Source organism: Humulus lupulus, chromosome 2 (assembly GCF_963169125.1).
Source record: "Humulus lupulus chromosome 2, drHumLupu1.1, whole genome shotgun sequence".
NCBI lineage: Eukaryota > Viridiplantae > Streptophyta > Magnoliopsida > Rosales > Cannabaceae > Humulus > Humulus lupulus.
In genome coordinates this window covers 76502827-76529248 of record NC_084794.1, presented here as the reverse complement: position 1 = coordinate 76529248, position 26422 = coordinate 76502827, and the positions used below count along the sequence as shown (strand labels likewise).

Below are 26422 nucleotides of genomic sequence, written 5' to 3'. Positions count from 1 at the left end.
AGTTGGTCTTCCTCTTCTAATATAAACAATTACAAGTGGCCATTAAACAAATTGTATTATATGATGAAATAATAACATAGATCACCGGCGGAGAAATTTACAAAAGTAACTTGGAAATTGTGTCCCCTAGCTTCTCCCTATGGCCATATCACAGTTAATATATAGGACTACTTTATTTTTTGGAAACTTTAACAAAAGTTAATTAGTAGCTTGCTTAATCAACAAGAAAGCCAAGTAGAACTTCTCCTCTATAAATAGCATAACATAGACACTTTGTTAAGTACAATTCACCTCACCCTACTAATTCTCTCTAGCTTTAAGAAGAATAAAAAGCGCTTTCTCCCACCCCACACAAAACAAAATGATGTTCATGATGATGGGAGAAACGTTGACTCAATTGACCACAGCAATTACAAGCTTTGTGCTTGTTTATGCCGCAATCAGACAATACCTTCCCCATGAACTTATGCCTTATATATCACAATATACCAACAAAATGGTGAGCTTTGTGTGGCCTTACATTCATATTAACTTCAATGAGTACAGTGGTGACAGTTTCAGGCGCAGCAAACTCTACGAGGACATCCAAACTTACCTCAGTGCCAATTCCACCACTCGAGCTCAAAAACTTAAGGCCCACGATGTCAATGATAGCAAGTCTATGGTTATAAGTCTTGACGATAACTCCGAAGTCAATGACGAATTCCAAGGCGTTAAACTCTGGTGGACTTCTCGCAAAAGGAGCCCAGTAAACTCGTCTTGGTAATTAAATAAGCAGTCACTCTTTTAATTATTTATTTAATAAGACAAAGTTTTCCCATAATTAATTAAAATCCCTATACGTCAAAACCAATAGGTTGGTTGTATACTTTTTTCCTTTTCATAAATTAAGATATTAAACTTCTTAGAAATATCATGATTTTTAAATTATTTTAAAATACTATATATTATTATTGTAGTATCAAAATTCATAAAAAAAAAAGGAATAATTTTACACATGTCAAAGACTTTCTATATATATTGACAAGTATACATCTTGAATTATTGTGAAGCTAATGTGGCATATTATTATTTATCTCTTCTATAAAAAAAAATGTAGAGATAACGATTTTTTTTTGTTTCAATGGTTTTTATTTTTTTCAGTTAACTTTATTTAACGAAATATTCTTATATTTATAGTATAGTGTAAATCTGACTTAAACTAAAATAAAATTAAATAAATTAAAATAAAATATTTTTAAGATATTTTACAATGATAATTTTTAAAAATAATAAATCATATATTTTATAACTTAAATAAAATTTAACTAAACTTAATATTATATTACATATAATATATATAATCTTAACTAGAACAAATATAAACTTAAACAAAAATTATTTAATTAATTAAAATATGATATTTTTAAAGATATTTTATGATAATTTAAATACTTAAGTCATATTTATTTCAAAATAATAAAGGCATACATATTATTTTTTTTTATCTTATAAATTTATGTGATAATTTATTTTTAATCAGGTCATTAGAGCTCTTTTTATTCTTCAAATTCACCAAAGGACATTACGAGATATATTAGAAACTAAAAATAGTTGATGCATATATACGATTGTTTACATTATGAATTTTTCTATTTTTATTTTATTTCTATTATTAATTTATTTTTAAATATTATTATATTTTATATATATGTTATGTAGTCATGTCAGGGCCGACCCTGTGCATAGGCGGGCTAGGCCCATGCCTAGGACCCACCCCTACCCAGGGCCCATTTTATTTAAAATTAGTTTAATTTTATTAGTTTAATTTTATATTACTAAATATTAGTTTAATTTTATTTAAAATTACATAAAAAAATTACATATACAAAAGGGTCCATTTTTTTCAAATTTATTAAAACTGTCTTAGGCCCACTTTTTTTCAGGGCCGGCCCTGAGTCATGTAAATATATATCTATGTCAACGTTTTGTTTTGATGTCATATGTAGAGATTATTGATATAAATATTTATATACTACAAAATTATAATTTATTCAACTATACATATATATAAATTTAAATTTAAAAATAGTGAACCAATTTTTATTAAAGTTATAGACAATATTTACAACTTTAAAACTAAGCAAACTATTACATATTGCTTTTACCTAGTATATATATAAAAAAAAATATGCTATGTAAATGATCTCATCATTGAAAATGAAATTTACCGGATAAGATTTAAATTCATCAATTTTTTCTCAAATAAATAATTATGTCTATTTGATACATCATTTTGTGCATTTAATATATCATTTTGTGTATATATGAGTATAAAGTATAGTTAACTACAGCTTAGCATCGAACTATATATATAAATATATATATATATATATATCTTACATTATTCAAAATGTTCTCTCCAATATATTTTCAATTTAAACTATTTGTTATAGTAAGCACAAGTTTGGTATGTTTACAAAAAAGCATATTAAAGAAGTTATGAAACGTTAAAGTAATAGTTTAAATTTGGTACAACCAGTTTCAAATTTTAGCTTATTAGAGAATCTACAACTATGTTATATGTTTACTTATTTTTTATATAGATTATTAGATTATTTAAAATAAATAAATAAATATGATATTAAATTGTTATTTTTTTATAATAAAATATTTTTTGTATTTTTATATATAATTAATAGTCATTTTTTTAAATCGTTAATTAGAGGTAATTTAAATTACTTTCCAAAATATAAATAATTTATTCATATTATTTTTTAGATAAATTCAACCGCTATATAATGTAATTTCTGTTATTATTCTATCCCTTCTGATATGATGCTGTAATTTTTTAGAGACTAATTAATTACTTAATATTGATGTGTTCCAGGTGGGGTTATCCTAACTCAGACGAGAAGAGGAACTTCAGTCTTAGCTTCCATAGACGCCACCGAGAGCTCGTCACCACCTCTTATCTCAATCATGTGGTGAAACAAGGAAAAGAAATAGCGATCAAGAATCGGAAGCGAAAACTTTATACCAACAGTTCCAAGGAGAATTATTATCGAGGCGGTAAAATGACTAAGTGGATCGGTGTCGAGTTTGAGCATCCGGCGAGTTTTGATACTCTTGCTTTGGAACCTATGCTGAAGCAGGAAATCATAAACGATCTCCTTAAGTTCAAAACCGGAAAAGATTACTATGCTAAAGTTGGTAAGCCTTGGAAACGAGGGTATCTTCTGTATGGTCCTCCTGGGACTGGAAAGTCAACCATGATCTCTGCCATGGCTAACTTTCTAGATTATGATATCTATGATTTGGAACTAACTTCGGTTAAGGATAACACTGAGCTAAGGAAGCTGTTTATCGATAGTTCGAATAAGTCCATCATTGTGATTGAGGATATTGATTGCTCGCTTGATCTTACTCGTCAACGAAAGAAGAAGAAGGAGGAAGATGAAGAAAGTACAGACTCTGCAAGTAAAAAGCCTAAAAAAGAAGATTATGAGAGTGATAGTAAAGTAACTCTCTCTGGGCTTTTGAACTTCATTGATGGGATTTGGTCTGGTTGTGGAGGTGAGAGACTTATTGTGTTTACTACAAATTATTTTGACAAACTTGATCCGGCTCTGATTCGGAGTGGAAGAATGGACAAGCACATAGAGCTTCCCTACTGTTGTTTTGAGGCTTTTAAAGTTCTTGCCAACAATTACTTGGATGTTGTGTCCCATGATCTGTTTCCGACGATTGAGCGTTTGTTGGGTGAAACTGATATGACTCCTGCTGATGTAACTGAGAATTTGATGCCAAAGTCTGACAATGAAGATGCTGATAATTGTTTGAAAAAATTGGTTGAAACTCTTGAGAAGGCCAGGGATGATGCAATAAGAAAGAAGGTTGAGGAAGAAGCAAAGTTAAAGGCTGCAGATGAAGAAAACTTGGATAAAGAGAGTGAAGAAAATTCTGCTAAAATAGAAGGTGCGAAATGTAATGGTACTTTGGCCAAGGAAGTGAAGGAGAATGGATTAGTCACCACTTAGAAGTTTGGGGACCAAATTATTAGTTGAAAATATATTTGTTATTTAATTACTTTAGAAAGAAAAAAAGTCTGTATATGCCAGCTGTATAAGGGGAAAAAAAAAAAGAAGAAAGAAAAAAAAAACCAAAACAAAAAAAAAAAGTATAGATGTCATTTAATTAAATTTTAAGTCATAGAAGTGGTGTTTTTGTGATTTAATGGAAACTAGGAGGTCTAAAGTATAATTAATTTTCATATATCCGTCATAAAGAAGAAGAAGAAGAAGAAGAAGAAGAAGAAGAAGAAGAAGGAGGAAATGATTTGCGTAAATGTCTTGTGCGATTATTGATGAATCTGTGAATCGTTATATATATTATCCAAGTGGTGGAGATGTTGGAAAGGAAGAAGTTATATAAATGTCTGGGATTAATAAAAGGTTGTAAATGCCTTTTACTTAAGCATAGACAGTATCTATAGACTAGTGGTTTTGTGAAATGTAATGTAAATTTCGTTTGAGTTGTATGTGTAGATGAAGTTGTAATTAGAGTTGTAAATGTGGGCCGCCCGGCCCAGCCCGGCCCACATTTTTCGTGCCTCCGGTAAATTCGGGCCGGGTCCGGCCTGGCCCATATTCAATTCGTGCCGTGCTCGTGCCGGCCCATTTTTGAAAGAATAGGCCCAGCACGGCCCATGGGCCCGGCCCATGTCGTGCCGTGCTCGTGCCGTGTCGGGCCGGCCCACTTTCGTTATTCGGGCCGGCCCACTTTCTATATTCGGGCCCAAATTTGGGCCCACTTTTTTTTTGCCAAAAAATGTGAGGATGGAGAATTGAACCCTCCACCTCCTCTTTAACCATCAATGGACTTACCACCAAACCAAATACATTTCTTTGTTTAAATTATAATTTTAGATATTTTTATATACTTTTTAACAATATTTTACACAAAATTATATCAAAGATAATTATTAGAATTTTAATACCTACTAATAAATGCTAAAAATTTAACTAACAAATCTTAAAATAAATTAATATAATTATAAAAATATAAACATTGAAAAAAATAAGACATATATTATCATTTTAATTTATTAATTATTGACAAATAAAAATTTATTATGATTATTAATGTCAAAATATCAGGTTTTTTATTGTGTCGTGCTTTCGGGCTAGTTTGTTCGTGCTTTCGTGTCGTGCCTTCGGGCTTGTCGTGCCGTGCCGTGCTAAGCCCGTGTCGTGCCGTGCCTGGCCCGAGCCCATATTTTTTCGTGCCGTGCTTGGCCCAAGCCCATATTTTTTCGTGCCGTGTCGTGCTCGTGCCTCCCGGGCTCGTGCCGGTTTCGTGCCGTGCTCAAAAGCCCGGCCCGTATTTACAGCTCTAGTTGTAATAACGTACCGGTCAGTTAAAAAAATTATAGATTTTGTGTACAAATAAACAATGTAATTAGTCTTTCCATGTAATAAAGATGTGTAATATGTTTAGTGGGAATTAAAATCGGATAGATGTGATTAGTGGGAATTAAAATGTGTATGTTTTAACAAAGTAGTAAAAATGAAGTAGTGTACCCATTTTAAGTGACTATTTCTCATTTGTAGTCATATTATTTAAGTTTTTTCTTTTTATATCCATCATTATAGTAACTATTCCTGATATACTATTTTTTATGCTCAAACACCACAACAAAGTGTACTTTTCAAGTAGTATGTGATTATAAAAGTAGGTAATATTAAACTAAATATATTTAGTAACTATTTTTTTGTTAATTAATCTTAAAAGTGGGTACTTTTCAAGCTATCACAACCAAGTAACTGCATTATAATCTTAGACCTCAATTACACTTTTCCGTTCTTATGACCCCTAAGTATTAGTGTAATTATACTATTTAATTACACCCATAAATAATATAAATTATCACAAATAATTTTTAAAATTTTTTTTTCTTTCAAATATATTAATATTTTCTTAGAAAAATATTCATATTTTATATTATCTTTTAGATAACTTTGCAAATATATTTGTCTTCTTTATATTGTTAACAGAAAATTATATTTACATATTATTTAATATTTTGTATAGATTTTTCATGTAGACAGTAGTCATAAAATAATTGAGGAAACCATAATTTTTTATTAGTTTTATATTTATACTAGATTTTATAATTTCATTTTCAAGGAAAAGAAAAATAAAAAATTTGCATAACAATTTTATGATCCATGTCATTGAAAACTATTTTTTAAAATTAATACAATTAAGTAATCATTCATTTACTGGTTTCTTATTCTATTATGTAATTGACTTTTAAAAAATTACAGTATCAAAATATGGATAGAAAAACATCACATAATAATGAACTGATGATAATTTTAAATAGTTAGAAACAAAATTTAGACTATATATTGTACGTCACAAATTTGTTGAACAATTCTATGCAACAATGTAGGGAAAGAATGTTTAGTAGTAAAAGAAAGCATGAAATTTGGAAAAGGAGATGGTGAATTAATAGAAGGGCTTTAGGTGGCTACTATTAAGTTTATTTGATTTATAATTAAGGTCAAACTTTTTTATTGTAAAAGTGCTTCATTACACTATCAAGAAATCGGGGCATCAGGGGAGATACTTTTTAAGGTATTCTAATTGTGGGGACAATTTATTATTGCCCCAAAAAAGTCCTCCGTACTAGTAGGTTGATTAATTAAATGAACTATTTGGGAGGACAATTGGACTTTTTGAAGTGATAAAGTCGCCCAGTGACCTAAAATGATGGGAATGTTACTGCAAATATTGTTCGTTCGCCAGTAAAAACAAGTTAACGGGGAAGATTATGTTAGTATTTGGGGCGATAATGTCACCCCAATTGGTTATTTAAAATGTTGAGAAATGTTATTACGAACGTTGTTCATTTGTAGGTAAATTTGTGCCATCGGTGACGATTCTTTTACCATTTGAGGTGATCGTGCTGCCCCAATTGGCAATTGAACATTTTTAATTTGAAATTTTAATAATTTGAAATACATTTTAATATCTTATTATTTATTTTTTTCAAACATTTTATTACTTATTTTAATTTCATATGTATTATTTTCAAATTTAATTATGTATAAAATAATAAATATTAACACCGATGTGAGACTAATGGTGATCAACACTGATCAATGACTTTTGACAACTTAAATCAAGTAAAACAATGTTGATTAGTCAAATTATTGATCTCTTGAAAACTCGTAGTTAGCGATTTGATCGTTGATTAGGTTTGAAATACCCCCATAATTATCCAAGGTCGTACAATCCTAGTAGATTAATGTGAGATTAGTGACAATCGACATTGATCAAAGACTTTTGACCACTAAAGTGAACTAGATTACTATTGTTTAGTCAAATTATTGATATTGGAAACCTGTAGGTAGCAATCCGATCACTGATTAGGTCTGAAATACCCCAAAAATTTTCCAAAAAGGTATAAATCTAGTAGCTCGATGTGAGATTAGAGTCGATTGTGGATGCACAAAATTTTCCCAAGAAGTATTTAAAGTAGGGGCCTCCCCGAAGGGTCGTGTACTTACCTATTCATATCTTGTCTCACAAACCATCACGACGAGGAACGAGACAGATGCCCCCCTTCCCCCCCCCCCCCCCCCCCCCCTCCTTCAGACCAAAGTTGCCTGAGTGCCTAGCTATGTGAGGTCGAGGTTGCATAAGTGTTAGGACACATAAGTAACCTCGTAATGCCCTTGTCTCATAAGGCTAGTCTCGCTATGCAAGATCGAGGCCATAAAGTTTACCTTGGCATTGAACCGGCTTGTAGGCAACCTCACATTACCCTCATGTCGCGAGGCCGGTCTCGCTATGCGAGATCGAGGCCGGAAGGTCACCTCAGCACGGGGTCATGAAAGAAGCTCCTTGCCTTAGTAAAGCCTTACATTAGTCGGCCCCTTAGTGCAAGCCAAGACGAATATTCAGCCCCGCATGCAAGTCAAATGCAAAGCCACTTCAAGGCAAGGCCCGTGTTTAGGCAAGCCTTGCTATGCGAAGCCTCATCGAAGTGGACACGGAGAAAAACCTTGCTAGGTGGAAGCTAAGCAGGCGGGGATGTGAGATGGGTCTCGCATAGCAAGATAATCTCCGAGGCGACGCTAGCGCGAGATAACTTCGAGGTAGAGCATGTGTCGAGGCTAGCTACGTGAGGCCTCAGCAGAGCCAAGCGCGGGGGTGAGCCTTGCTAGAGGATAGTTAAGCTAGCGAGGACGGGAACCAAGTTCATGTGTTGACTTGAGGACGTCGTCGCGTGAAATTGACCTCTAATACACCAACATGCTAAGTCGATCGTGATTGGAAGGCAAACTTGATGTTACCCAGACGCAAAGCAAGTCTATGGGATTTGAGACATGACGTCATGTTTGTATTGAATAGAAAAATATCAAAATACATAGCGGAAGGTAAGGGAGGGGATTTTCAAAATTTATTAATACCAGTCAGGATCATATATACACATATACATTAAATTAACACAAGCAAGGAAATAGAGATTACCTCTTGGACCTATCAAGACTCCTTGAGCCTTTTTCTAAAATCAACAATCTTTCTATCCAAGCGAAAGCTCACACCTAGTCTTCCAAGTCGTTCCTCTAACACACAAGGACGTGTGTGGGCACGTAGGATTCAATGATTGATTTTAAGCTCTCTAGATATTCTGAGAACATGAGATCTATAGAGGTTTGATTAGAGAGAAGGCTTATGAAATCTTCTAGAATTTCAGGTTTAGAAAAATCTTCTATCGATATTTTTTAGAGAGTCTGATAACCTAGAAAAACTTCTTGAAAAGAATCACTTTTATTTAAGTTTATAAATATAATTAAAACTATTTTAATATTATTCAATAAATTAAATAAAAATTGATCAGTTATAACTATTTTTAATGATTTAATTTAAATCATATTTAAAAAAGAATAATTAAATAAAAAAATTAATTTGAATTTCAAAATTCAAATCTCATGGATGATGTGGCACACATATGTGACACCACTCACTGTCTGGCACAGTGAGTGGCATGTGCCACTATTGTGGTATCCCTGATTTTCTCATTTGTTTATTTAATTAATTTTAAGTCAACATATTTACTCCTAAAATAAATATCAGTTAATTCAAAATTATCCTTCATTATCTTAAAAACTATCAATTTTAAATAATTATCTTATAATAAGATAATTATTAACTCTCCCAAATATTAATCCAAACATAATTAATATTTATTTTAACTAATATAAAGTTTTCAAATAAAAACTAATTAGTTAATTAATTCACAATTAATCAGCTGCCCATAATTATCACATAATTAAATCATTGTCCTGTAAAATTAATTCATTTACAATTTAGTAATTTTCTCTATTAATCTTTCTTGTGACATCCTTACCCTTAACAGTGTAGGACAGAGGCGACCCAAAGACCATAGACATATAATACGAAGCCCAATAAACCAGATTATTAATTAACTCTTTAATTCAATAATCTTATTTATTAAATCTATTATTACTCTACAATAAATATGAAATTGCACTCTAAGTATTTATAGAATTATAGTTACAGAGTTTTCTCTTGTAGTCTGTTGATGTAATTAATAAATGTAGTTATGTACTCCATTTATTGATTCATTAATTAGAGTTGGTCAAAACTAATGTTTTTCCATTCTAATTACCTCTTGCTCCTTAAGTGTCATTAATTCACTTGTGAATAATTAATCTATAATCAAATTATAGATTTGAGCTCAATAACTATTCAGTCCCAGAATTAACCCTTAAGGGAACCAATATTCAGTCTGTTAGGAAAGCATGTATATTATTATTGTAAAATCATGTTCTCAGCCATTCATGATATATTGAATGTCCAAAACAAAAGTCACTAACCTCATTATTTCAAGAGACCTTAACGAATGCATCAAAAGATCCAATAAATATAAATAGGAGTTTATGATAACTCAGGATTTAGACTGATTAACAAATGATCATCTATTATGATATGTATTAATCTTTATGGCAAACGATACATTTATATATATATAATCAATTCATATTGATCCTGTCATATATAATCACTGTTATATACAACACATTTACTAAGATGTCTATCCACATAAGTAGTCTGAATCTAGACTACTCGCATCCCATATGCTTACTAAACCGTTCTCGCAATCATTAATTAAAGACTTTGTACTTTAATACGTTGCTGACTATTTTATTCATTATATATGATTTTAATTCTCTCATACACATACAAGATAATATTCTCATAAAGGAATATGAAATTTTATGATATTTATACAAATTATTCAAACAATAATTATAGCATTCAAATATAATAAAATTGTACTTTCATTTAAATCAATGTAATGTCTTTTCACATGATTTTTAATGCTGTTATCCAAAAAATTAGCATTGATGACGTGGCAAGTGATCCCTGGAGACGTGGCTGACACCTGGAAGAGCTCTGCTAGGGTATCGACCAGAGGACGCACTAGAAGCAGTAAGCAGCCCAGTCTTACCTGCGACCAGTCTGGTCGATAGTTCCGCATGCAATGTCATATTACTGTAAAGGTCTTTGTAGATCCCGAATTTAACTCACACAATCTCCAGAATATCCGATTATTTAGGAGAGAATATTGGCAACAAAATCATGTAATCCCCCTTGAGCCTATAAATAGGAAAAAATAGCTCAAGGAAGGGACTTTTGGCTTTTGAATTATTTGAGATTAGAGTAATTCTCCTTGGAATATTGTATTGTTCTTCAGAGGTTAGTGAAACTCATTGAACCCTTGTTCTTTGATCACTCATTTGATTCTTATACCAATAACAGTCTAAGTGGACGTAGGTTATTACCAGATCCTAGGGCGGGACCACTATAAAAATATCGTGTTCTTATTACTTTTTGTCATTATGTTCTTCTCAATACATTCATTCACATAAAGCATATTCTGACTCCGTGTCAGTTGACCAAAATCTGGGTCAACATTCTGGTGCTTTCATTGAGAGCTTGATTTATCATTGCTAAGAAAACTAATGGCGAAAACTGGAAGGAAAGCTGGACAGGCGGTCGCTGCTGCGCCATCAAACCCACCTCCTCCTCCCCCTGCGAGCGTGGCGCGGATGATGATGCAACGCTGAAGAGTACCCTGGGGGCGTTGCAGGAGGAGCTGGCTAGTCTGAAAGCCAGTCAAGAGACTGATGCCAAAGTTGTGGCACGGCAGCAGCAGGAGATTGAACGGCAGCACGCGGAATTAAGCGAAAGGTAGGCGGAGATGGACCGCCGCCAGAGCGAAGCCATGGCAGCCCTCGAGGCGGCCTTGCAACTGGCAAGGAATCAGGTCGCACCTGTTTCGCAGCCTGACCAACCTGTCAATGGGCCACCCCAGAGGGGTCCTAATCCCAGCCCACCGATGCAGCCTTCGAGTCCACAAAGACCCGAGCAGCCTCAATGCCCCATGAAGATGTCCCGCTGGACCCTGAGGCACAGCCACCATCCCAAGCTGGTCGCGGCAACCCCCCGCAACAGAGGCAGAATAGGGCCGAGCATCAGCCTCGTAGTCCTAGACGCCGTAGGGGCGATGAGCCAAACCTACCGAACAGAGGTCAGTATCCCCCTGGTAACAGGAGGGACTCAGAGTTAGGCTCTGCGGTCCGGGGTCCCCCACGGCATGATAATGCATGGGGACACCACGACCAGCGCAGGCCGCCCTCTAACGTTCGGAACGTTTCAGCCAGGGACGGAAATCGAGGGAACAGTCAATCCCACCATAGCCAATCAAGGTTCAGAGATGGCCATGGGTATAATGAGTCCAACTCAGGCAAGGAAAACGTTGGCCGAAGGAATGAAGAAAGAGGTAAAGGCAGGAGCCAGGTACCTCAAGATGACCAACCCGATAGACGGGATGCTGGGGGGCAGCCCAGGCAAAATAATGTCTTCAACCGGCTCGGGGGTAGCGAGCAGCGGAGAAGAGACGAGGATTTGAGAGACATACTCAACGATCGTCGGGAGCGGCATGGCGAGAACGTCCCCCCAGCAACAGATGCCACAGCGATTCCTGCCGCTGTACAAGCCCAAATAGATGCCCTCAACCAAGCAGTGCAGCAGCTGGTCGGGGGAAGGACATCTTATATCGACCACGATAGGAGGAAAGGCACTCCTTTCATACAGAGGATAGCTAATGCCGAAACTCCAAGCAAGTTCAAAATGCCTACACTTCCAAACTTTGACGGGTATGGAGACCCAGTGTCTCATGTCAATAAGTTTGAAATACAAATGGACATTCAGAAAGTGTTCGAAGACGCTCGGTGCAGGATCTTCCCTGCAACACTTTCTGAAGCCGCGCAGGAATGGTTTTTTAAGTTCCCTCCCGCAAGCATAGTTTCCTAGGAAATGTTCGTAAGGGAATTTTATGGACAGTTCTATGCAGGTCGTGTGCATCCGACCGAAGCAAACCAACTGGTTGAAATTCGCCAGCAGGATGGAGAATCAGTGAAGGACTACATCCAGCGCTTTATGCGAGCGGCGGCTGGAGCGAAAACGGTGGGGGACGAAGGAAAAATGATGGCCATAACCGCAGGGGTTAAACGTCGTTATCCCCTCTGGAAAAGTATCCGAAAGGAAGGAGTGAGAACTACCCAAGAATTTTTGGACCGGGCTGATCGCTACATCAAGCTCGAAGAAGCCATTGCTGACGATGGAAGGCCCTTAGGCAAGGATAAGAAGGCTTCCGAACTCGCCAAAGCCACCAATGGGTCCAAGCCTAATGGCAACGGCAAAGGCAACGGGAACGGCAACAGCAATGGCAAGAATGGTGGAAAACGGCCGTATAACGAGCCTTCCACCTCCGACAATAAACGAGCCAAGGGTAATCGTTATGAACCTTGGTTCACTAACTACACGGCCCTCGTTGAGTCTCGGGGAGAGGTTTATCAGGCCATAAGTTCTAGTGTGCCTTATAAAAAACTTGGCCCCATTCGAAAGGATATTTTGAAAAGGGACACTACCAAGTTCTGTTGTTATCATAACGACTACGGACATGACACCAACGAATGCAACCAGTTGAAAGACGAAATCGAGTTCCTTATTAGACAAGGACACTTGAGAAGATACGTATGGGCCTCGGGAAATTCCCAACGAGAAGCTCCGGGTAGCAACGAGCAGGCGCCCATGCGCCAACGCTCGCCACCCTTACAGCCTGCCCCCGTGACTGGCACACTCTTAACCATCTGTGGAGGCCCAAACCTCGCGGGAAATAGCGGAAAGGCCAGGGAATGATATGCTCGGACTCTGCGCCATGACCAGGACATCGAGATGATGACTGTGGAGGATCGTGCACCAAAAAAGGCTTGGTCAGAGGAAGGTGAGATAACCTTCTCTGATGGCGATGCCCAACACGTTCGGTTCCCACATTCCGATCCGCTGGTCGTGGACATCCAGATGGCCAACATGATGGTGAAGAGAGTACTGGTCGATACAGGAAGTTCAGTGAATATCCTATATAAATCAACACTAGAACGCATGAAATTGTCCGTTAAGGACTTGGAGCCCTGCAACCAAACGATATACGGCTTCTCTGGAGAAGGACTCGCCCCCGCCGGATTGATCAAACTGCCAGTGATGATGGGTACAGCGCCTGCAACAAGGACATTACTCGCCACTTTTGTAGTGGTCGATTGTCCTTCGGCGTACAATGCCGTTATTGGAAGGCCTATACTGGTTGATCTGCGGGCCGTCATCTCTATGTGGCACTTGGCCATGAAGTTCCCAACAGACGCGGGGGTAGGACGCGTGTTGGGAAACCAGAGGGAAGCCAGGGAGTGCTACAACGCCTCAATCACAAAGGCAAAGAATAGAACGTCGAAGAGCACTACCTCAGATAGGTTGCAGATGGCAGTTGATACACAAGCCCAATCCGGTGATGAAGTCGCCAAATAGGGTGTTGCCCAAAGCGAGAATAGAGACTTAGATCCTCGCTTTGGGGATTTTGAAGAAAACGTTGGACCCGTCGAGGACCTGGAGGAGGTCCAACTCAACAAAGAAGACCCGACCAGAGTCGTAAAGGTTGGGAAAAACTTAGAGCCTACCACAAAGCACGCACTGGTGGAATTTTTGCGAAAGAACCAGGAGGTTTTCGCCTGGTCTCATAAAGACATGGCTGGCATAGATCCTACAGTTATCAGCCATGTCCTGAATATAGACAAGACCTTTCCACTCGTGCAACAAAAGAGAAGGCTGCTCGATAAAGATAGATCGAGAGCCTTAAAAGAAGAAGTTGAAAGACTAAAGGAGAATGGGTTCATCAGGGTGGCATTTTATCCATCGTGGGTCTCCAATCCAGTGATGGTTCCCAAGCTTAACGGCATGTGGCGAACCTGCGTGGATTTTACAGACCTCAATAGAGCCTGCCCAAAAGACTGCTTCCCACTCCTAAGGATCGACCAGCTGGTCGATGCGACTGCAGGGCACGAGATCGTCTCGTTCATGGATGCATATTCGGGCTACAACCAGATTAGCATGCACCCACCTGACGAGGATCACACCAGCTTTCAGACTGATACGGGCTTATACTGTTACAAAGTAATGCCCTTCGGACTGAAAAACGCAGGTGCGACTTACCAACGGCTAGTCAACCACATGTTTAAGGAGTTGATCGGAGTAAACATGGAGGTATACGTGGACGAAATGCTGGTAAAGTCTAAGAAGGCAGAAGGACATGTAAGGGATTTACAAAAGTGTTTTGATGTATTGAACAAATATCAAATGAAGTTAAATCCCCTTAAATGTTCCTTCGGAGTTGGATCAGATAAGTTTTTGGGGTTTATTGTAAATTCAAGAGGAATCGAGGCCAACCCCGACAAGATAAAAGCCCTGATCGATATGAAGTCGCCAGAAAGGATCAAAGATGTACAAAGTTTAACCGGGAGAATCGCAGCCCTAAGTAGATTTATTTCGAAATCAACAGACAAGTGCGTCCCTTTTTTCAATCTACTTAGGGGAAATAAGAAGTTTGAATGGACATGAGACTGCGAGCAAGCATTCCAAGCCTTGAAAGCCATATGGCACAACCTCCCATCTTATCAAAGCCGATCGAAGGAGAAACTTTGTTTATTTACCTAGCGATTACTAAAGTTGCTGCTAGCGCGGTACTAGTACAAGAGGAAGAAGGCATACAAAAAGCATTCTATTATGTCAGCAAAAGACTGATCGGGGCAGAATTGAGATATCCACCGATCGAGAGGTTAGCATATTGCTTAATCCTGGCCTCTAGGAAGCTACGCCCCTACTTTCAAGCCCATCCTATTACAGTTATAATTGACCAGCCCCTTCGGTAAGTCCTCCAAAAACCAGAGGTGGCTGGGCGATTATTAAAATGGGCAGTCGAATTAGGGCAGTTCGATATAACTTATTCACCGCGAGCAGCAGTCAAGGGACAAGTCTTGGCCGACCTTATTGCAGATTTCACTGAACTCCCAGACAGCAAACAGTGCAAACAGCCTAAAGCGCCTGAGCCTCAAGACAAAGCTCCTTCGTGGAAGTTATTCACAGATGGGTCATCCAACGAATCCCACGCTGGAGCGGGAGTGATATTGATATCGCCGGAAGGGCATCGATTTCACTGCGCTATCAGGTTTGACTTCACTGCGTCAAATAATGAAGCCGAATACGAAGCACTCCTCGCTGGATTGAAGATGGTGAAAGATATGAGCATAAAGACGCTTGATATTTACAGTGATTCACAGTTGGTGGTGAATCAAGTTCTAGGAGAATATCAAGCACGAGGCTTAAAAATGGTGGCCTACTTGAATAAAAAAAAAGACTTGCTAGCCCAATTTATGGAGTACACCCTTCAGAAAATTCCGCGGGATCAGAATTCAAACGCAGATGCCTTAGCCAAACTCGCGAGCGCGAAGGATGCTGACACTTTGAATATTGTGCCGGTGGAAAGACTGAGTAAGCTAAGCATACAAGCTGTCGAATCCAGTATGGAGATTCGAATGGAGGATACATGGATGGCACCTGATTTGGAGTATCTGACAAACGGTGCGCTACCAACGGATAGAAACAAAGCCATAACTCTACAAAGGCGAGCTGCTAGGTACATAATGGTCGATGGTGTTATGTACCGAAGAGGATATTCCTTGCCACTACTCAGATGCGTTACACCGGAAAAAGCTAAGGAACTCATGAAAGAGGTGCATGAAGGCTTCTGCGGGGATCACGCTGGGGGGCAGAGTTTGGCAAAGAAGATTCTAAGACAAGGCTACTTCTGGCCAACTATGAACGAGGATTCGGTGGAGTTTGTACGAAGATGCGATAAATGTCAAAGGTTCTCCAAGATTCCACGAGCAGCTCCGAACGAATTAAAACAGATGCAAAGTCCGTGGCCTTTTGCAATATGGGGGATAGATTTGATTGGATCCCTACCTACAGGGAAGGGCGGAGTAAAGTACGCAGTCGTAGCAGTCGATTCCTTCACCAAATAGGCCGAAGTTGAACCGCTCGCTACCATCACGATCAAGAAAGTTCTTGACTTTGTTATCAAGAACATTGTCTATCGATATGGCTTGCCTAGAAAGATAATTTCAGACAACGAAACCCAATTTGACAGCGACTTATTCACCGATTTCTGCAAAAGAAATGGAGTTATCAAAAGCTTTTGCTCAGTTGCGCACCCCTAAGCGAATGGGCAGGTCGAAGCCGTGAATAAAACTCTTAAAGATACCCTGAAGAAGAGACTTGTAGAAGCTAAGGGAGCATGGCCAGAGCAGCTGTCTGAAGTCCTCTGGTCGAATAGAACGTCTCACCGAACAGCGACAGAACATACCCCATTTTCCTTAGCCTACGGATATGAGGTGATGTTGCCTGTCGAATTAGATCCCCCCTCACATCGACGATTAACATACGACCAAGACCAGAACAACCAACTGATGATGGAATCCCTAGACTCGATTGACGAGATACGGGAGAAAGCCCAACTCCGAGTTGCTGCGTACCAGCAAAAAGTCGCCCAGTACTTTAACTCCAAAGTTAAAGAAAGGAAATTCAACGTCGGAGATTTGGTGCTACGACAAGTTTTCTTAAACACCCGCGACGCCACTGCTGGAGTCCTCGGACCTAATTGGGAAGGACCTTACCAGATTGAAGAAGTCCTTCATCCGGGCACCTACAAACTTGCACGCTTGAACGGAGATCTCGTTCCACGTTATTGGAATGGAGAACACCTGCGCAAGTACTATCAGTGAACAGTCCTTTTTAAAGGACTGGCTTGTATTTAATTTTACTTTTTACAAGCTTAGAAAATAGGGTTAGCCACGCTGTATGGCTAATCGCTCGTATATGCAAGATTCTATTTTAGAATCACTCGAAAAGACATGTTTAGTCCATTATTAATACGAGATTATAAGGGACTGTGTGCAGCCAGTCATTCTTGCCAACCTTTTTGAATTTATATTTATAAGTATTTGTTCATTACGTGTGTTGTTTTTCTGTATTATAAGTATTACTTTTTCTCCCGAGCAGAAATGTTCGAACAGGTCGTGGTCAGGCAAGTTACCAAGGACCTAAAGCTCCTCGATCACTTGGGGGGCATATAAGGCACATCGATAGCAAAGCATACCATGAGGTATGTAAACACATGAACAAAATGAGTGAAAGCATGCTAAGGTACTTAGAGTATTTTTCAAAATTTATATTTTGTTAAATCAATCCAAAGTACTATGCTAAGTTCGGTCATACGAACAAATGTTATAATAAATGAAAATGTTATAGCATCATGATGTAATCTCTTACACCGCAAGCATCACTGCTTGGATGTAACTGTTCAAATAAAAGAAAAGGTTTGCTGCCCATGCAGCAAATTCAAAAAAGGAATTGTCTTTACATCACGACCCATGGGTCGTATAATCAAAAGAAAGAAAAAATATTAAAAGCTCAAGAGGCATTGGGAGCAGGAGGGTCTTTATCAGCATTCTGGTTGACAGCATCCTCAACAACTCCTTCTTCCTCTACGACAGCAATGCTTAGGGAAGCAGGGACCCTGGCTCTTGCCTCCTCTTCAGCCAATTGAGCAGTGCAGTGAGCCAGCTCAGCAGTCTTGACATCTTCTGAAAGATAGCTGAAGTCGGCACCCTGATTGTGTTTCCAGAAATTGTAAAAACACCGGAGCGTCGTCCTCTTATATCTTTCCAGATTCTTGGAGTTGTCAAGCTCCAGCTGCTTTACTTTGCCCTCAAGAGTAGCAATGGCCTCGTCTTTGGACTTATGCTCCTCTTCCAATCTCCTGACTTCCTGATACTGGGTGCGGCTGGCATCTTGATACTCCTCCCTCTGCTTTATTATAGCTGCCTTCGTAGCTTCAGCCTCTGATAGCTTTTTCACCGCGGCATCCCTCTGCTGAGCCAGCGCCTCTAACTCCTTTGCGTGCCTGGCCTCTACAGCTAAAAGTTCCTTGGCTGCCTTCACCTGGTGCCTCTCGGTGGCCTTTGCCCGAGCCTGTTCAATGGTGGCTTGGGTGCGGGTACGAGCAGCAGTTGCAGACAGCAAGGCCTGAGGACAGAAGATAAAGTTAGAACCTATTACAAAGACTAAAAGACTAAGGCCTAAGAGATAAAGAGGCACTTACGCTGGCTATTTCGTTCAGAGTCCTGTTCAGGATTTGGTCGACAGCCATACTCTCTGCCTTGACCAGTGCATTTTTGACGCGGTCGTTCTTTGCGATGTGCGCGAGGCGGTCTTTAGCTTCTCGTAAGGCATGGCTCGAGAGTTTTGCCCCAAGAGCTTCTTCCCGCTTGTCTTGTTCCCTGGTGGGCGCAGCCGGAGGGTTCGGCGAGGGAGGAGGGGTCTGCTTCTCAGCAGGAGCCGGAGGATGAGTAGAAGTTTGCCCAGCTGGCACGTCCCTGGGAGCGTCTTCTGTTCGACTCTTCTTGGCCGGTCTCTGGCTTGTTTCGCCGGCCTGTCTCCTTGACGACTTTCGCCGGAGCTGAGGAACTTCCTCTTCCTCCTCAGCATTGTACAGGTCGAAGACGTTGGGAGCGGCCATATCTACATACAAGTAAAAACATACAGAGGGTAAGATAAAGGCAGATGAAAACTCTTTATTCAACGGAAAAGAAGGCCACAAAGTTAGTACCCGAGCTACAAATACTGGTCGCTATACTATTGACTCTATTAGTCACACACTTACTATCTGGCATGAAGAAGTCTGGCCCTAGATTTTGAGTATATGTAAAGTTTCCCTCCCCGTCAAACAAATGACAGGGAATTGGCAAGCTATTTCAAAGCAAAATAACTTTACCATTTTCATCAGAAGATTCCCCCAGGTCCACAACTGGCTCTTTGGCCTTTTGTTTCCCCTTTCCTTGGGGAGCAGAAGGCCTTTCTGTGGAAGGATTGCCCATGGGCTCCCTGATTATAACCCCTGTCGGCCTCCTTCGAGGAGGGGACACAGGAGGTTGCTGCTTGGGAACCCCCTCGGCAGTGGCATCGGCTACCACGGACCCTCTTGTTTCATGGCGAGGAGCCAGGAGGCCAGACAGCCTCAGGCTTTCATCAGCAACCAGGGACTTGACAGTTTTTTCTGCGTCTGTCATCCTGGCCAGTCTATCGGACCTCAACACCATGTCTGGTGTTGGGGTCGGACGTAACCATGGGCCTGAAAGACAAAGTACGGTTTGAGAAAAATGAAAGGAAATTCCTTGATTAAAAGTATCGACCAGTCAAAGACGGTACTTACCTCCTCGGGTGAAGGCCAGGTTGTTGCTGGTTATGTCCGGAGTAAGGAAGTACTCCTTACTGTACTGCCCCACGTTAGAAATGTGCGTAGTGTCACTCAGGAACGTCCGGTTTGTCTCCTGGTGACAGAGGTGGAAGAAACCCGTCCCATATTGTTGCGGGTTGGATTTAAGGTCGAAAAGATAATTGAGCTCGTGGGGAGTGGGTTCTGGCCATTTTTTGAGTTTGTACAGGATATAGAGTGCGGCCAACATTCTATATCCGTTTGGAGTAATTTGGAAGGGGGCGACATCAAAATAATTAGCCACCCCCTGGTAAAAAGGATGTAGAGGGAGGAAAGCCCCCGCCTCTATGTGATACCGAGACCAGGCGCTGTATATACCTCCGGGAAGGTTAGCCCTTTGGTCTGCGGCAGGAATTTTGATGGAAACTCCTGTGAGGGGATACTTCCTGAAATAGTTAGCAACCATCCGAAGGGTCACTACGCTGGTCGGGGAAATATACCACTCGACATCAGGCAGATTCTAATGGCGGGGGCGGGCTCTAATATGGATGTTAGAGTCAGGAACAGGATTGTCTCGATCGCTGGTCGAGGGAGCCCTAGCCTGCGAATTAGGCTGGGCAGAAAGGTTTGGACTATCGTCAGACTCAGGTCTTTTCTTGCCTACGGATTTGGAATGGGCCATTTGAGGAGGAGAAGGACGAGGTCTGGAAGAGGATCGTGAGAAGGAAATCTCGTGGACTCGGTCGGCCAGTTGTTCTTCGCCTTCGAGTAGCTGGGTGAGAAGATCGTCGTCGATGGGTCATTCACCTCCCCACAAATCTGGCATCAATGTTTGCAAACAGAAGAATTGGGAGGTGAGGATAAAGATTTTTTAAAGGCTTTTTAGAATAACGCTGGTCGAGTATAAAAGCCAAGCTTTTATACAACAGCATTCTAACAAAAAGCTAAATTTTCCGCACGAACAGTTTGAAAGACGGATCAAATGGTGAAAGTAAAAAGTTTTTCAAGAAAGCTTTTTCAACTCCCCTTAGGGCGGGAAAAACCTATTTTCCAACTAGCCTAAAGATCGAATTTTTACTTCGATTTTACGTCCTTAAAGTATGATCCTGACTATTAAACTAACTCGTAACCCCTTTTTGCCTACAAAACATTCTACTCACAAGCGTTTCAAACCAGAAGCAGATGGACTCAAACAGTCAACATACAGGAGCATGCATCATGAAAATTTGAAGCATAAGAATTCGAAAACTTACCAAATAAATGATCGTGGAGATGGAAAAAGGGTCTTTGGAGATCGAGGAACTCTCGGACTGAGTCTTGAAAATGCAGAAGAACGGTCTCTAGAGAAGATTAAAACTCTGGTTTTTAGGGTTTCTTGAGAAGACAATGGCGTGCGTAAAAAGAAAAGGAAGATTTCGAAGGTATTATTTAAGTTTGTCTGTGGCATTAAAAAAGTGTAATCATCAGTTTCCCTTTTTTGAAGTATGGGGAAGCGGAATGGCCGTCAAATTATTACTGGGGAACCGAAAAGTCATGATTAGACAGAAGTAGGTTACTTTTTCCAAGAACACACGAAGGGTTCTGACACGTATGGTGGGGTTGCCGAAGAGTCGTTCGCTCAAAAGTTTATTTATTGCTCGTGATAAATAAACTTGGGGGGCAAATGTTATCCAAAAAATTAGCATTGATGACGTGGCAAGTGATCCCTGGACACGTGGCTGACACCTGGAAGAGCTCTGCTAGGGTATCGACCAGAGGACGCACTAGAAGCAGTAAGCAGCCCAGTCTTACCTGCGACCAGTCTGGTCGATAGTTCCGCATGCAATGTCATATTACTGTAAAGGTCTTTGTAGATCCCGAATTTAACTCACACAATCTCCTGAATATCGGATTATTTAGGAGAGAATATTGGCAACAAAATCATGTAATCCCCCTTGAGCCTATAAATAGGAAAAAATAGCTCAAGGAAAGGACTTTTGGCTTTTGAATTATTTTAGATTAGAGTAATTCTCCTTGGAATATTGTATTGTTCTTCAGAGGTTAGTGAAACTCATTGAACCCTTGTTCTTTGATCACTCCTTTGATTCTTATATCAATAACAGTCTAAGTGGACGTAGGTTATTACCAGATCCTGGGGCCGAACCACTATAAAAATATCGTGTTCTTATTACTTTTTGTCATTACGTTCTTCTCAATACATTCATTCACATCAAGCATATTCTGACTCCGTGTCAGTTGACCAAAATCTGGGTCAACAAATGCATAAACCCTATTAATCTCCCACTTGCCCTCAAAGCAAGCGAGGCATCTCTCTCAATCCCATATTGCATACATGACCCATAAATGACTTTGCATCTGCCAGGTTTTGTTCCAACGCTATCTTCATAACTGTCAAATTACCTAGGTGCACAGTCTCTCTTACCAGATGGTATTTTCTTTCTATATGTTTTCCTCTTTTATGGCTTCTGGGTTCCTTAGAGTTAGCTACTGCTCCAATGTTGTCATAGTAGAAGGCTAGTGATTTCACCATATCTCTGGAACTACTTCCAGAACAATGTAGAAATTCCTAAGCCAAACTGCTTCCTTAGCTGCTTCACAAGCTGTTATATACTCGGCTTCCATAGTTGAATCTGCAATGCTGGATTGTTTAATAATTCTCCAGACTACAGCTCATCCACCAAGAGTAAACACTGACCCAGACGTCGACTTATGACTATTTTTGTCTAATTGGAAATCAGAATTAGTGTTTCTAGTAAAGTTTAACTCACCCCCTGAATATACAAGCATATAATCTCTCATTCTCCTAAGATACTTGAGAAAGCGCTCTACTGCAATCCAGTGTTCCAAATTAGGATTCGATTGATAACGACTTACAATTCCCATTGCATAACATATGTCTGGCATAGTACACAACATAGCATATATAAGACTCTCAACTATTGAAGCATAGGGATACTTTCTCATGTCCTCTTCCTCCTGAGGTGTCTTTGGACATTGCTCTTTGGAAAGAGTAATTCCATGTCTGGTCGATAACTGGCCTTTCTTGGAATTCTTCATAGAGAACATTTCAAGCACATTATCTATATAATTAGCTTGAGAAAGTTCCAAGGGCTTGTTCTCCCTATCCCTTAGGATTTGGATTCCTATAACATAGCTTGCCTCACCCAAATATCTCATTTGGAACTTTTCAGCTAACTACTTCTTCACGTTTGACAGTGTCTCTACATTGTGTCCAATGAGAAGAATGTCATCCACGTAAAGAAGTAAGAAAACTACCACTTTACCTTTGACATATTTATACACACATACTTCGTCGACATTTTGTTTAAAGACATATGTTTTAATTGTCTCATCAGAGGTGATGTTCCAAGATCTAGATGCTTTCTTCAATCCATAAATAGATTTTAGCAACATACATATCTTATGATCTTCCCCTTTCTCACTACTACAAAGAAGGCTTTTTAGGACTAGCATTGCGAGTCCTAAAAAAGTTTTTAGGACTTGCGAGTCACTAGTCCTCTATTTGAGAGTCTTAAAAATTGAGGTTTTTTAGGACTCGCATCACAACATGTTTTTACAAGTCCTAAAAAATCAAGTTGAGTGCCTTTAAGTAATTAAGATCTCGTTGAGTGCCTTTAAGATCCCGTTGAGTGTCTTTAAATTAAGATTTTAGGACTCACTTTGCATGCCCTTAAAAGTATTTTTTTTTTAAAAAAATGCAGCTACAATTTTCATTTTGATTTAAAAAAATATATCCCTTTGAGTGTCCAAAATATATTAAAAGAAATTTGAAAAGAAAATACTAAAAAAACGGCAAAAATTTTTTGCAAAAGAAATTTAAATTTCTCAACATGTATTGTAATAAGCTAGCTATAACATCATTCATTTTGCTATAACCAATTGTAAAAATGACATCGCCCATTCTTCTTGAACTTCGTCAATTTCTTGAGTAGTATATGGTTTGTTAGAGGTGAACTGAAAAAACAAAGAAACAAAACTTTAATTAGAATTATATTAGTGGTAATAAATTCAAAGCATATACAAAAATTATACTAGATTAAAATAATGTATAGTTGTATATTGTTTGTTACCTGTTTCGACAAGAAAGGTTTTATATGAGGGGCATTGATAAGTACATTATTCATCATCCTCATAACGTAATATCCGCAGTCGATATTGTTTGGTTGTTTACGACACTATATAAAGATTGGTAATACATGTACAATTCTTATTATTAAATATCTTAAACATCTTTACATATAGATAAACTAATATACAAATAGAAACATACCATAGGTTGGAAATACATTACTCCTGATGGGCGTTTGTTGATCTTTTGACGTGCTTTCATTCTTTCCGTGAAATACATCTCAAATACATCATGGATGGTTGTCCTGTTATCTAATGGTGCATTGAGAGGATCGAGAAAACAACAATAATGCCAATTGAGATATAATAAAAATAACATCCAATGCTCCCTGTTGAAAGAAAAAGTATTACAAAGTTTTTAACTTTAGACTCTATTTTTTTGTATCAATGAAAGCATATTAATTAAACTTGCCCATGGTTATAAGGCATAACTATCCAATCATGCTTTTTAGACGTGCAATATAACATCCTATCACATAAAGCACGAGCATGACTATCTGCACAACTCACGGAAGTAGAAACCTTATTCGGATTCATAAACAACAATGATCCTCTCTTTTCCTCGTCTAATAATAGTGTCTGGTACAAAATTCTACCAAAAAATATCATTAATTAAAAAGAAAACTAAATAGTTGATGAAAGAAAATCCGTACAATAAATATTATTAACTTCATATAGAGCATACCTCATGTAGAAGACAATGCATGATTGTCCAATCATCTCCTTTCTACAAAATTCAAGTATTTCATCCCGAAACAGAGCAAGTATTCACAAGCATGGACAAACACATCAAATAATGGACACTGCAATGAAATAATCATGTTTAGGCCAATCATTGACAATTTCATATACTTTTCTCAACCTAGGCGACAATGGAGATGGTTTTTGCACCTATTGTGACAATGACGCCTTAGGCGCTCGTTTTGGAACTAGTTTTTGAGTTTGTGGTGCTAATGGTAGAGAAGTTTTTTTCCCAGCATGCTTTCCTGTTTTTTTCATGACCTCCTAATAAATCCATAACAAATAATTAATAATGGAATAAGTAAATAAAAATTTAATAGTTTTATAAAAAATTACCTGTGTCGCTCCATTGAAGATGACTAGCGACTTGGGCCATTGTATCAAAGCCCCAATAGCTTGTTTGACTGTATAAATCTCACTATTAGGGATCGAGTTAACAAGTAGAGCATCAGGTTGGTCAGCAAACTCAATTGCACCGCGGTAGGTTTCTCCTATGTTTTCTCCATGGATGTCTGTGCTACTAGTAAATAGAATGTATCCCCTACCAACGATGTTGGTGATAGAGCATAATGCAAATTTGCATTCAATCATTTTATCCTGCACATATTTAGATATGTATAAATATGTTATACAAGTTCAAAATTTTAGATTTTAAAAAGATAAAGTTATACTTGATTTAAGCCAGGAGTGGGGATAAACATAGGTGCCTCTTCTGGTTGTGGGGGCGGTGGTGCTAGAGGTTGATGCTGCGATTTCTGTGATGTCTGATGAGATGGTATCGCTTGATCTATGGGTGATCCATAGTTGGCACTGACGCATGAGAGGATCCTCCAAAGCCACTATGTTGTCCTTTCATCTGTTCCATAAATTGTCGCATCATTTCCTCTTGTCTTTTGATCATTTCCTGCTATTGTTTCATTATTTCTTCTTGTTGACGATATTTTTCTTCCATCATTGCAAATCGAGTGTCAAGTGAGGAAGCCTCAAATTATTTTCCCTTTTTCTTACTGGATAGTGGGGTTTTCCAGAATTGGCTAGGCGTTACACTGAGCCCAATACCCCTCACTTGCTCTCTACTCTCAGGGGTGCCTAATGCCATAGTAAGCACATCCTTAGACCCATCAGGTTCAAATTTTCCATCACTCATGAGCTTAGTATAGTGCTCCTGCAAACAAAATATAAAAATATAGTTATTATCATTAAAAGTAAGTAATCCAATCATATAAAAAGTAGTACACTTACTATGTTGCGAGCTACGCTTGTTGCCTCGGTACCAACCGGCTCACCCTTTTTGTTCAAATGTCCCACCAACCACAACTGTGACCTATCGATTTCAGACACCTCGAGTCCAAAATTTTGTTGTTGCAGCCTTTCCAGTGCCAACAAATACCCACCTTGTGACATATGATGGCCGTGTTTATTTTTTTTCGACGATCTTGATGTATTTTTCTTTTATTCTTCCAATCATCAGTCATAGGTGAAACACAGAACTCATCCCATTCTGTTTTAGTGATCAACTGTGAGTAACCTCTTGGCATTTTGAATGTCTTGATGGTCGGATTTGCATTTAATTTTAAAATGTTCACATAAGTATTCAAAAGTTCATATAAGTATTGCAATGCCAAAATTACCCTAATCTCATAACTTTTTCTTTTTAATCAACATCCTAATGTTAATTAATTATTTATTTTCATATTATAAAAAGTCATGAAGTCATTATTTTGACCCTATATATACATGATTCTTTATCTTACGTTTTATGTGGGATTTTCATACGTTCATTTTTTT

The 26422-nt window shown here is 38.7% G+C and overlaps 1 protein-coding gene across 2 annotated transcripts; it reads left to right on the top strand.

Annotated features, from left to right (window-relative positions):
* The first annotated feature begins 212 nt into the window (after positions 1-212).
* LOC133818058 (AAA-ATPase ASD, mitochondrial-like) lies at positions 213-4513 on the top strand. 2 transcript variants are annotated; one of them, XM_062250745.1, is made up of 3 exons: positions 213-762; positions 2870-3930; positions 4269-4513. In XM_062250745.1, exons 1-3 carry the CDS (start codon positions 362-364, stop codon positions 4355-4357), a joined length of 1551 nt encoding a protein of 516 aa, XP_062106729.1. In that variant the 5' UTR covers positions 213-361; the 3' UTR covers positions 4358-4513. The 2 variants fall into 2 exon arrangements, with proteins under 2 accessions (XP_062106729.1, XP_062106728.1); XM_062250744.1 differs by having other exon boundaries at positions 2870-4513.
* The last annotated feature ends 21909 nt before the right edge of the window (positions 4514-26422 follow it).